Source organism: Scyliorhinus torazame, chromosome 6, assembly GCF_047496885.1.
Source record: "Scyliorhinus torazame isolate Kashiwa2021f chromosome 6, sScyTor2.1, whole genome shotgun sequence".
Lineage (NCBI taxonomy): Eukaryota > Metazoa > Chordata > Chondrichthyes > Carcharhiniformes > Scyliorhinidae > Scyliorhinus > Scyliorhinus torazame.
Window position 1 is genome coordinate 106,612,284 of NC_092712.1, and position 13,379 is coordinate 106,625,662.

At 43.1% G+C, this 13,379-nt stretch overlaps 1 protein-coding gene across 4 annotated transcripts in view; it reads right to left on the reverse strand.

The window, feature by feature from the left end:
- Nucleotides 1–678: 678 nt before the first annotated feature.
- crot (carnitine O-octanoyltransferase) overlaps nt 679–13,379 on the reverse strand; it is a 60,049-nt gene continuing 47,348 nt past the window's right edge. For all 4 annotated transcript variants that reach the window (XM_072508651.1, XM_072508650.1, XM_072508653.1 and 1 more), the window contains 5 exons: nt 13,231–13,354; nt 7,147–7,225; nt 6,947–7,040; nt 6,696–6,815; nt 679–1,602 (listed from right to left, as the gene is read on the reverse strand). In XM_072508651.1, the coding sequence (XP_072364752.1) occupies nt 1,482–1,602; nt 6,696–6,815; nt 6,947–7,040; nt 7,147–7,225; nt 13,231–13,354 (538 nt within the window). In that variant the 3' untranslated portion in view covers nt 679–1,481. The remainder of the gene's footprint in view (nt 1,603–6,695; nt 6,816–6,946; nt 7,041–7,146; nt 7,226–13,230; nt 13,355–13,379) is intronic.

Genomic DNA, 13,379 nt, shown 5'->3' on the forward strand with positions numbered 1-13,379 from the left:
GAAGTCAAATTTGCCAGATATAGGCAGAACTGGGTATTAGTTTGGGGAAATATCATAGTGAAAAGGAATACTGTTCAAAAGCAAAAAACTAAACAGCAGGGACTCAGATGGGTTTCACTTGCCAGCTTTAAGTATTAACATCAGATGAAACACAGCTGACCTGCAGAATGTGGGAATCTCTCACTAGCTGCTAAATCCTTTTTGAAAATAATCTTGCTGCTTCCAATGGACATTATGTGCAGTGAGGTAAAAGAGGTAAAAAAGGAAGTAAAACATTTGATACACCTCAAAAACAAAAGGCAAACTGTGATAACTGGGAAAATAAAATTGATGCTAAATGGTATGGTGGCACAGTGGTTAGCATTGCTGCCTCACAGCGCCAGAGACCCAGATTCGATTCAGGCCTTGGTTAACCATCTCTGTGGAGCTTGTAGGTTCTCCCCATGTTTGCATGGATTTCCTCCGGTTGCTCCAGTTTTCTCCCAAAATCCAAAGATATGCAGATTAGGTGGGGTTATAGAGATAGGGCAGGGGAGTGGGCCTAGGTAGAGTGCTTTTTCGGAGGGCTGGTGCAGACTCGATGGGCGGAATGGTCTTGTTCTGCACTGTAGGGATTTTATGGATTTGTCACCGGATCTGTTATCCATCTTGAATTAAATCAATCTTTCGCAGGTAATGTAAGATAGCATATTTTAATTTTGTTCAACTGACAAAAAAAATTCACATTTGATTAATAATTAGTTACTTTGCTCATTCTTGCTTGTTGCATGTCGAACCTGTACCAATAGGCTACTAACAACCTTGCAGGCCCTGGACACATTTCAATCTGTTGTGTGTGAATCTCTTTCTTTAGAATGGGCAGCAATCACCGTAGTCAGCTTCTTGACAATGTTTTATCTTGGTAGTTATCCAATGGATATTACAGAATTAAGCAAAATTGTAAAACCGGGTAAAACAATTCGAAGATTAGTTCAATATTGATGTTCTACCTTACATACTGAATATTAAATAAATCCTAACTTCATTTTTACACATCATAACATTTTTCTTTAAAACTCTAGACATTAAGAGTCTGACTCCTATTTTCAGAATCCTAGATCCAAAAACTGTTTCTATGAAATAGATGGAATAGTTCAGTCAAGGGTTAATTAAAATGAATAATTATTTGTGGCTTTTTCCTTTTCCACACAATTGAAAGCTGAATCTAAAAACACGATGTGAAAGTTGCCTTTGTAATTATTCTAAGTTTACTTTTTGTGGTTTAAATGTGCATTTTTTGCATTGTATTGTGCATAGTTTCAAAAATGTTGCATTGATATTGCAAAGTAGTGATTCAAAAAAGAACATTATTACTTCAAGTAAATGTTTGTAGCATAGACTTCACAGGAGATTGTGCATTAATTACTGCAATATTAATGCAAATACGTAAAGAATTAGCATTTTAGAACATTGTAGCAGTGTGTGTTTGTTTTTGGCACTGCTTAAAGCTGGGCTGTTGTTGTCAACTTGATCATTTCATGAAAAGATTGAGCTAGCCCCTGGTACAGTTCTTCTGCATCAGTCTCTGGACACGACTTCCAGGCAGAACAAGCTACGACAATCCTGTTAGGACAAGAGAAAAGATGTTGCATTTTTAAAAGAGCATTTTGGTCTTCACTTTTCAAAAGTGGCACCAGTTTATGCCTGGAGTTAGAAAAGAACATTAATTTCATCATGAAACTCAGATAAAAGCCACACAACATTATGATGCCCCGCCATAATCAACCCCATCCCCGGCACAGACCTCGGTCACACCAAAGGGAATTAGGGGTTTTAAACTGAGGACAGCACGGTGGTGCAGTGGTTAGCATTGCTGCCTCACGGTGCTGAAGTCCCAGGTTCGATCCCGGCTTTGGATCACTGTCCCTGTGGAGTTTGCACATTCTCCCTGTGTGTGTGTGGGTTTCGGCCCCACAACCCAAAGATATGCAGGGTAGGTGGATTGGCCACACTTAAATGGCCCTTAATTGGAAAAAATGAATTAGGTACTCTAAATTTAAATTAAAAAGGTGTTTTAATCTGGATGGTTCAGGAAAACATTTTATGGTACTATGTAGAGAACTAGGATTCTGAAAATAGAGGTCAGACTCTTAGTTCTCTCCCACCTTTAGAGCCGAAGATTGGCTTCCGTTTCAGGAATAGCAAGAAGTGTAAGGCACAACGGTTAATGATCTAGAAGAAGGAACTGAAGACACTGTTGCTAAATTTGCAGATGATACAAAGATCTGTAGAGGGACAGATAGTATTGAGGAAGCCGGTGGGCTGCAGAAGTACTTGGAAAGGCTAGGAGAGTGAACAAAGAAGTGGCAGATGGAATACAATGTGGAAAAGTAGGAGGTTATGCACTTTGGAAGGAGGAATGGAGACATAGACTATTTTCTAAATGGGAAAATGCTTCGGAAATCAGAAGCACAAAGGGACTTGGGAGTCCTTGTTCATGATTCTCTAAAGGTTAATGTGCAGGTTCAGTTGGCAGTTAGAAAGACAAATGCAATGTTAGCATTCATGTCGAGAGGGCTGGAATACAACACCAGGGATGTACTTCTGAGGTTGTATTAGGCTCTGGTCACACGCCATTTGGAGTATTGTGAGCAGTTTTGGGCCCCATATCCAAGGAAGGATGTGCTGGCCTTGGAAAGGGTCCAGAGGAGGTTCACAAGAATGATCCCTGGAATGAAGAGCTTGTTGTACAAGGAACGATTGAGACTGTGGGTCTGTACTCGTTGGAGTTCAGAAGGATTAGGAGGGATGTTATTGAAACTCTCAGGATATTGCGAGGCCTGGATAGAGTGGACGTGGATAAGATGTATCCACTTGTAGGAAAAACTAGAAGCAGAGGACACCATCTCAGACTAAAGGGACTTTAAAACAGAGATAAGGAGGAATTTCTTCAGCCAGAGGGTGGTGAATCTGTGGAACTCTTTGCCGCAGAAGCTGTGGAAGCCAAATCACTGAGTGTCTTTAAGACGGAGATAGATAGGTTCTTGATTAATAAGGGGATCAGGGGTTATGGGGAGAAGGCAGGAGAATGGGGATGAGAAAAATATCAGCCATGATTGAATGGCGGAGCAGACTCGATGGGCAGGGTGGCCTAATTCTGCTCCAATGACTTATGGTCTGCATTGTGCAATTCCACAACACAGTAACTGCGTTTATAATATTCACAAAAATGAAGAAAATTGAATCTGCAACCTCTCAAAATATAAATTAATATTTGTTATTTCATTCTTCCTAGTGATTTTATGCGACAAAGATGAGATTTATGCATTTAATGGGTGAATCAGCTGGCTGTGAGGGATCGTTCAAGACATGGTTAGGGGTCAGAAGGGGGCAAAAACCTTCAGAAAGCTAGCATAATTATAGTCATACTAGTGAATTTCAATGGGAGAAATTCTCCGCCACCGGTAGCAGGGTTCCCGATGCGGCAGAGAATCGGGTGTCAGGGAAAGATCAGGATATTTAGGGGGTCTTGTGTGGGGGGGGTCCTCCTATTTAAGGGGTCTCTCTGGGGAGTCCTCATTTATTAAAATCCAGGGCGGGTGCTGATGTGGAGGGAGGCGCTGATTCACAATGTGGAAAGGTGGCCAGCCACGGGACCTCCTGGGCCGCCTGCTCAAAATGGCAGCTCGATAGCAGAATTCCCTCGGGAATCGCTCGCAATCTTTGCCATGCATAAATTTGCGCGGCTGAGGATTGGGAATCACTTCTTGATTTGCGCTCTCAGCGCAGACATTTTACGATTCCGGGACCGGTGAGGGGCTTGCAGCTGTGCCGGGTGAAACTCCCGGCTCCCGCGTCAAAAACGGCTGGAAAATGGCTGCATATGTGGCCGCGCATGCGCACGGCGACAACCTGCAGCGGTTGCGCAGTACAACATGGGACCGGCTGTGAGTGGACCCGACCCGCCATCAGTGACCTCACAGGCCACCCCCTGCCCCCCCCCCCCCCCCCCCCCCCAGCCCTCGCGGAAGCCTCCCCGGCCAGCGACACGGATCCCGGCCAAGTGCGGCGGCACTTGACACAGTCCGCAGCCATCACGCCGGGTTCCTGATCACGGAGACCACATGTCACCTGCGCGGTCGGGTACTCGGCCCATCGGAGGGCTGGCCGATGACGCGCCAATGCTGCTGCAATGGTGTGTGGCACGATTACGCCATTTTGGAGGGGCCGGAGCATGGCTGACCCGCGCCGGCCTCGATTTGGGCGTCGGAGTGGATTCTCCGCCCGATCGCCGATTATGATATCGCCATCAGGCAACGGAGAATCTCGTCCATGGTCTCCCAAATGGAGAACAAATGTCCGTTTGAACTATGTGCAACTAGCCACTTCATCCATTTTTTTTGACAGAACCTTCAGAACTGTAAGAGTTCTGTAACTGTATGGTCGGGACACGGGTGGTGGCTGGATGCTTTATTGCATAAATCCCAGCCCAGCGCTATTGTCCAGGGGAAGCTAGTCCTTCTGGACAATTGCTGGGTATACCCGTACGTGGGAATGTCTTAAGAGAGATTCCCCAGAGGGCAGCACGGTGGCGCAGTGGTAGCACTGCAGTCTCACGGCGCCGAGGTCCCAGGTTCGATCCCGGCTCTGGGTCATTGTCCGTGTGGAGTTTGCACATTCTCCCCATGTTTGCGTGGGTTTCGCCCCCACAACCCAAAGATGTGCAGGGTAGGTGGATCGGCCACGCTAAATTGCCCCTTAATTGGAAAAATGAATTGGGTACTCTAAATTTATTTTTAAAAAAGAGAGATATGGCCCAATGGTGTCTATTCCAGATACTCCGTACCTTATGCCTAGATTGACTTTTCTGCCTACAGCTCCATAGCCCAAGACATCAAATTAAACCCATAAATAAAACATATTTAAAAAATCACCATTCTGAATCTGAACTTGTATTGAAGACTTGGAAATGTTGCACAGCCACATATTTATCCACATGTATGGAATTTAAGTCTATGGTTATTACATGGTTTGCTTTTACAACATTGCATATGTCTTCTGAATACTAAATACCATTTACCTCTCATTCTTATGAGAACGAAAAAAAAAGAATCTCTCAACAACTTGCATTTACAAAGCACCTCATATAATAAAATGTCGTATGGCAGGAACATTGTAAAGCATAATTTTATTATTTAAAAAAATATATATTTATTCAAATTTTTCAACAAAACCCCCCCCTCCAACAAGAAGAAAAAAACAAGAGCACAACAAGCAGAAATTATACATTGGATTTTCCCCATATACAATAACCCCCCATAACATTTAAGAACACAAATAGGGAAAAAAAGACCACCTTCACCCAAACGCCACCCCAAAGGAACCCCCCCTCCCCCGGGCTGCTGCTGCTGCTGACCTCCTGACGCTCCGCGAGAAAGTCTAGGAACGGTTGCCACCGCCTGAGGAACCCTTGCACAGACCCTCGCAGGGCAAACTTTATCCTCTCCAGCTTGATGAACCCTGCCATGTCATTGATCCAAGCTTCCACACTAGGGGGCTTCGCATCTTTCCATAGTAGCAAAATCCTCCACCGGGCTACCAGGGACGCAAAGGCCAGAAAACCGGCCTCTTTCGCCTCCTGCACTCCCGGATTATAAAGCATAATTAAGACATAAGGTGATATTAGGACAGATGGTCTAAAGACTGGATAAACATACAAACACATTAAATAGGAGAAGGAGTGGGCTACTTGGTCTGCTCCACATTTAATAAGATCATGGTTGGTTTGATAGTAACTTCAACTCCACAATCCTGCGTCGCCCCAATAAACTACCATCCCCTTGCTTATCAGTAATCTATCTACCTACGTCTTAAAATATTCAAATACTTTGATTCCATCACCTTTTGAGGAAGAGAGTTCCAAAGGCTCTCAACCTTCTGAGAAAAGAAAATCTCCTCATCTCGGTTCTAAATGGGCAACCCATTATTTTTCAACAAACGATGACCCCTTCTTCCAAGTTTTCCGACCAGAGAAAACATCCTCTCCACATCGGCTCTGTCAAGACTCTTCAGAATCTTATATGTTTCAACCAAGCCACCTCTTACTCTTTTAAACTCCAGGAGATACAAGCCTAGCCTGTCCAACCTTTCCTCATAAGACACCCCACCCAATCCAGGTAATAGTTTCATAAACCATCTTTGATCTAATTTCAAAGTACTTACTTACATCCTTCCTTAAATAAAGATACCAAAACTGTACACAGTACTCCAGATGTTGTCTCACTAGTGTCCTGTATAACTGAAGCATGGCCCTACTTTTGTATTTAATTCCCCTCACAATAAACAAGAACATTCGATTAGCATAGTAGCCTTTTGCGATTCATGACCTCGGACATCCAGACCTCTCTGCATCGAACTCTGCAATCTCTCACCATTCAGATAATATACTATTTTTTTTTTAATTTTCCTGCCAAAATGGAAAATTACACACTTTCCCACATGATACTCCATTTGTCAGGTTATGCCCACTCACTTAACCTATGTTCCTTTGCAGCCTCCTTGTGTCCTCTTCACTATCCTACATACACAGTTAGGTTTTAAGGAGCGTCGAATGTCTGCCGACTCTGACCTTTGCTGAATAAAGAACTCTCCTATGCATTTAAATGTCTCATTTCTCATGTACCAAAGACACCCTAAATCTACATTATGATTGTTACCTGTCATCTCGGATACGGTAGAAAAATCCATAGCCATTGTGGACCATAGGAAGGACAGCACCCAGGATTGTAGTATATCCAACAAGGCTAGTTGAAAGAACAAAGTTTCCTCCACCACCACTGTTAAAAGAAATGAAGAAAGAAACTTAATAGCAAATTGTCATGAAAGCATCCAGTGAGCTAACCTATATCTTACCTGTAACAGTCATGTTATTTTTGTTGTAGTCTGTGAAACAGGGAACGTAAATTACCTTTTAGCAAAGGCAGGATCTGAATAGAGCTCTGGCGCAGCAAGACCTTCCTGTTTAGCTAGAAGCAGCAGACCCAGCAGGTGTCGGTCAAAACCTAAAGTATTAATACAATTGGAGCATATAATTAATTATACATAAAATCTGCAAACATTAGTTTAGAAACTCAGTAGATACCAAATCAATGAAAGCAAGCTACATACCTCTACCATTCTGACAGTCACTCATCAGTTTGTGATGCTTTGTAAAAGATTTCATCATCAGCTGTTGACGTTTCATATTCTAGGATAGAGTATTAAGTAACTAAAGCACAATTGATGACACAACATTGTGCAAGTTGGAAATAGATTTAGGAAAAACATTTAGAGTTGAAGAATCCATAGTCTTATCCTTACTTTAGTACAGTTCAGAGAGATTAATTCAGTGTAATCTTAGTTCCTTTCGCTACACAGCATGCCAATTTAAACACATGTACCTCTCACCGTAAATTTGCAAGTTACTCATATACATCCTTTCATTGGGAAGCCTTTTTAAAATTCAATTTATATTTCATGGTCATTAAATTCAACTTCTAAATACTTTAAAGTTAGCAATCAGTTAATAATGGTGAACAAATAATATATTTGATTAAAGGCCTGACTGAGCTTAAGAAGCAATAACACTACAAAGGGGTATATTCTAATCTGTTTCTTTTAGCAAAAGTTTGTGACTATAAAGTGGGGCATCAGCCCTATATGCACACTGATTTTAAAAAAAAAACATTCATATTAATGAATGGATTAAAATGTACCCCAAAAGTGTAAAGATTCTAAATATTATAGCACCCGTATTATAGAAACATAGAAAATAGGAGCAGGAGAAGGACATTTGGCCCTTCGAGCCTGCTTCGCCAATCATTATGATCAGGGCTGGTCATCCAATTTAATAGCCTAATCCCGTTTTCCCCCCATATACTTTTTCTATGCATCATCTAGACACACAAAATGAATATGCAGGGTCACTGACTTCAATGAGTGACATTTAAATGTGTACCGGACTGAACTGATTCAGTAAATGAATAATATCCTCAGTTATAAGGATCAGCAATAATGGACTGCAAGTACCAGATGGAGAGATGAGGCACAAAGCCTGAGTAATTAGTAATAATTTAAAATACATTTTGTGGGGAGGCTTATGCTACAACAAACATAGATAAAAGTTATTTACTTCTGACTAAAGGGCAGGAAGAATGAATTCCACATTCAAAGTTTCATGAAATGAAATGAATGAAATGAAAATTGCTTATTGTCACAAGTAGACTTCAATGAAGTTACTGTGAAAAGCCCCTAGTCGGCACATTCCGGCGCCTGTTCGGGAGGCTGGTACAGGAATTGAACCGTGCTGCTGGCCTGCTTGGTCTGCTTTAAAAGCCAGCGATTTAGCCCAGTGTGCTACTGCTGTTAGCAAACAGCGGTACGGTTTAAAGGAAAAAAACACGGATGGCTGTGGGAGTTAAAGCTAAGTTGTGAAGCGGGTTGCAAAGCTGAATATACTTTTACGGGGAAAAGGGGAGAGGCAAGATGACACAAGCAAGTTCACTAAAATTAGAGTTATCATGAAATAGAATGGGAGTGAGATTCATAGACATAGACTTTACAGTGCAGAAGGAGGCCATTCGGCCCATCGAGTCTGCACCGGCTCCCGGAAAGAGCACCCCACCCAAGCCCACACCTCCGCCCCAAACCCGCAACCCCACCCAACACCTTTCCAATCCACCTAACCTGCATGTCTTTGGATTCATTGAATAGCTTACCAGACAAGATGGGCTAAATAGCCTCCTCCTTTGTTGTATGATTCTAAATAAGCTTGCTATTTAACTCCTATTGCATTTGTAGAATTGGAGGACTGTAGTCCAATATCAATGAGCTCAAATGAATATTAAAATTAGAAGGAAACTCTTTGTGATTTGTAAAATACGTTCTCAACTGTAGTAGTTAATGTCATGCCAATTACCCATTTCGAAAATGAAACTGAGTAACTATTTTGAAAGAGACTGAAGGTTATAAAGAAAGGGACTGAAATAGATCATTAAATTCTCTGAGGGATACTTCTGCCACTAAGACAATGAATACATATGGGATATAACTGGTGAGAGTTGAATAATGTGAAGTGTAAGGTTGGACAGATATCTTGATATTCTGTGCAATTATCCCTTTTGGTCAGGCAAAAATTTAGCAGAGCTTTACTTGCAATTTGAACCATGTTAGACATCTTCCTCAAGGCAACGGAGTGGGTTCAGTAGAATTTGTGAAGAAAAGCTGCAGTACACCTACATTCCTGCTGGTGGCAGCTTTGTTCCTGTTGCCCATCCTTCTTGACAAGCTTTTTTTAAAGTGCAAAGGAAGATTAAGTATTGTGTACTTAATTTACTAAGAAATTCTCTAATGTACAGCAGTGAAATTAGTCAACAGATTCTTTTCATAGCTTGTGACTTTTGTGACTTTTTAAAGTTATTTTCAGTTATTTAAACTCAAGTGACGGAGTGGAAAATGTTAAAAATGCTTATTTTCACGATAAGCTTATATTTTAAATTCGCACCAGGTTATTGCCTTAAATATAGAGATAGAGTATGCATCGGGTAAGAGTATGCACCGAAGCACAAATGGTGCTGGTTTTCCAAAGCAAAGTTATTGTTCATGGTTCAAGTTTCCACTCAAACTCTTGGCATAATCACAAAAGTAAAGTCTTCCAAGGACCAATGTAATTGGGTGGTGCAATTTCTTTTTGGCCTTCATCAAAAAAATAGTTCTTGGTGTATTTAAGGCAATAACCTGCTGAAGATTTAAGAATGCAGTTATTGAGTTTATCACAAATATAAACATTTTTAACAATGTCACCCGAGTAACTGCATTCTAAATAACTGAAAATGATAAAAGAACCTACAAGCTACAAAAAGAAAAACTACTTCCCCGTTTCATTTGAGGCTCATTGATATTGGACTATAGTCCTCCAATTCTACAAATACAAAAGGAGTTAAATAGCAAGCTTATTTAGAATCATACAACAAAGGAGGAGTTTCACTGATGTGCATCAGACAATTTCTTCGTGAATTAATTATTCCTTAAATGCTTAAAAATGTTCAAAATCTGCCGACCAATGCTCTTAAATAATAGCTCAATGAGGAAAGCCTCCTCAAATGGGAGTAATAAGCAGAATCTTACCATGCATCATTATTGTTCTGGGGGGCATAGCCAGTTTTATGGGGAAAACGATGTTTTTTAAAATTAAGTGGCAAAGATCACAGAAACTGGGTTTACAAAGAACAAAGAAAAGTACAGCACAGGAACAGGCCCTTCGGCCCTCCAAGACCGTGCCGACCATGCTGCCCATCTAAACTAAAATCTTATGCACTTCCTGGGTCCGTATCCCTCTATTCCCATCCTATTCATGTATTTGTCAAGATGCACCTTAAATGTCACTATCATCCCTACTTCCACCACCTCCTCTGGCAGCGAGTTCCAGGCACCCACTACCCTCTGTGTAAAAAACTTGCCTTGTACATCTCCTCTAAACCTTGCCCCTCGCACCTTAAACCTATGCCCCCTAGTAATTGACCCCTCTACCCTGGGGAAAAGCCACTGACTATCCACTCTGTCTATGCCCCTCATAGGCCTGACCTACCTCGTGCTTAAAACGTCAAGATCTTTTATACTCTTTCGGGTGGTTTCAGATGAATTGCGCTGGTAAAACAGGAGCAAGCTGGTGAAGGTCTACCCCCGGCTGTTCAGTAGTACTGGAGCCTCAATTTACAAACACTGGGCTGGATTCTCCGTTCCTGAGATTAAGTGTTGACGCCAGGGCAGGATTAGTGGACTTCTACAACAGAAAAACAGGTGCCGCACCTGGACCGAGTCAGCAACTGTTAAGGGGCTTGCATCGGCACCACGTGGAACACAATCGATTCCAATGAGAAACAGTGTCTGATTCGCTGGATTCGGGAGTGGCATTCAGGAGGCTGACAAACTACAGCCACATGTACACAATGCACTCCGCACACACACTCATCCCAGCCAAAACGATGGCAGCAAGAAGAGCGGCACCAAGATTTACGGATGCCAAACCCGAGACCTTGCTGTAAACGTGGAGGAGAGGCGGGCGACCCGATACCCCGGGGTGGGAAGTAGGCTGCCAGCTGCCGCTATTTGCTGGGCCTGGACGCGGGTGGCAGAGATAGTCAGTGCCGTAGGCAACACCGCGCAGACCAGCCAGCAGTGCAGAAAGAAACTGCACAACCTCCTCAGGGTGGCCAGGTAAGTAAAGTGCCCCTAGCACCAACCGCCGTCCCACACACTTGTAAACACCCCCCCCCCCCCAACCAGGAGGGCGGCCGAAACACCCACACTGCACCACATGCTGGGTGCCCTGGCCGTTGAAGCCACCAGCTACTCACCCCCCTCTAGGTTGCATGCGTTGTCAACTATCTAACAGTATACGTTTTCTGTTTCCACCGTCCCACCCCACCCCGGAGAAGGCTGCACACAACCGCAGAGAGAGGGAGAAGACTGGAGGGGGACTGCCAGATCTGTTGCCCCTCACCGCAGCACAACAGAGGGTACTGATGTGGTCGGAGGGCCCGAAGAAAGGGCATTCGCCGGGGCGGAGGTTGGCACGGCGAAGAAGTGAGACCCTGCTGAGTTGTGGTTCCCCATGGCATTTGTGACACGCTTCCCCCACCTCAAGCTCCATACAAGCACCACTCCTATCGCACACCCCAGGCCCACGATGCAATCACGCGTCTTATCTTGTGTCTTGCAGGAGTTGGTGATAAGGCGGGCCCTCCTGGTGTCCCCAGTCAACGACCCCAACCACAACCACATCCCCAGGTGGCGAGCAGCGACGTCGGTGACACCGACACAGACAGAAGTCATTGATCCAGGGATCAGCATGAAGGGTAGTCGGTGAGCATCCAGCACCTGCTGATGCAGTTTTAGGAGTCCAATCGAGTGCAGGAGCAGGAGGGCGCGCCGACCATGCGTCCCACCCAGGCCAACACCGCACGGGTGGGTGGTGTCCACGGTGGAGGCATTGGGGGTGAAGGTCTTGGCCATGATGTCCACAGCCTGGGGCAATCTTTGCAGGTGGTGGCCGAGGCCCAGGACAGGGACTGCCTGGGGAGCCACCTAGGCATTCTGTTAGGACCCGTAAGGTCAGATAAGTAGACAGTAGTTATGTTGGCATGGGTGCAGGGCACAGTATAGCGTTAGGGGCTAGAGCACAAACCTGTATATATTTGTTCACATTAAACATCTGTGCACAACATTATAACAGAGCTCAAATCTTAAATTTATATATTATTTTGTTGTGAGGAAAGAGGAGGAGTTTGGGACTAACTGGATACTCAATTAAAGAGCTGGTTTGGGCATGGTGGGCCGAATGGCCTCTTGTTTTATAAATCTTTTTACGATCTTAGTCTTAACAAAGGCATCCACAGGCAATCAGGGCTCATCGCAGTGATTAACTTTGTTTAAAAGAACAGAAATCAGCTAGTAAAGAAAATCCTACGACACAAATCCAATTCACTTTTAGGTATAAAATGAACATTCCTATCTCAGTTTCATATAATTACTATACCAGGAAAATTACTTTTAAAGATAAATTCTAATGGTACAGGTTACATATAATGCTCAGCTAACAACGAATTCAAAGCAGCAACTCAACTTCAGGTGAGGTAGATGAACCCACTTGCTCCTGTTCAGGGTTTCATCTGAATCATATGCCTGAATTATCCTTTGTAAAATATATCAGTAATTACATTTTCATGTCACAAAATTGTTTAGAAAAATAACTTTCAGCTGGAGCACAACATTGCACACAGGTCAAGAACTATTTTTCAAAATAACGAAGTACAGAAAAGTCAGTCAACCCAATGATGTAACTTTAGACATTGCATAAACTATTAGTTTTATGTATGCGTATGGTTGATGTCAACTTTGCACTACACATCTAATGCCACCTTTAATGAATGCAGCTTGGACAGATTATCTTAGCACTGGAGTGCCTTTCTGCTAGTTTGTGTATAGTTAGTTACCTGCTAGCAAAATCTGCAGTCAATAACGTTCCATAACAGTAAGATCTGGGACAAGCAAAATGGGATGCAATAATTTCTGATGCTTTTTTTCAGAAATTATCAGCTGTAGCAACAAGGAAGACATGAAACTTGAATGATGACTGACCTTTAAGTATGCACAGGGCTGGAGGAATGTAACAACATAAAATGAAAAATAAGATTTAACTAATTGAACACCCACAGAAGCAGCTGGATCCAGCATCGCTCGACACCATTCCACAGCCTCAACCGTGCAGGGTCTCATTGTCTCAGTTCGGCCATGATAAAAACGTCTAGTTGTAGCAGTCTCGTAACAGCAGCCAGGTCTGTGAGGAATTGATTTGGAAAGGT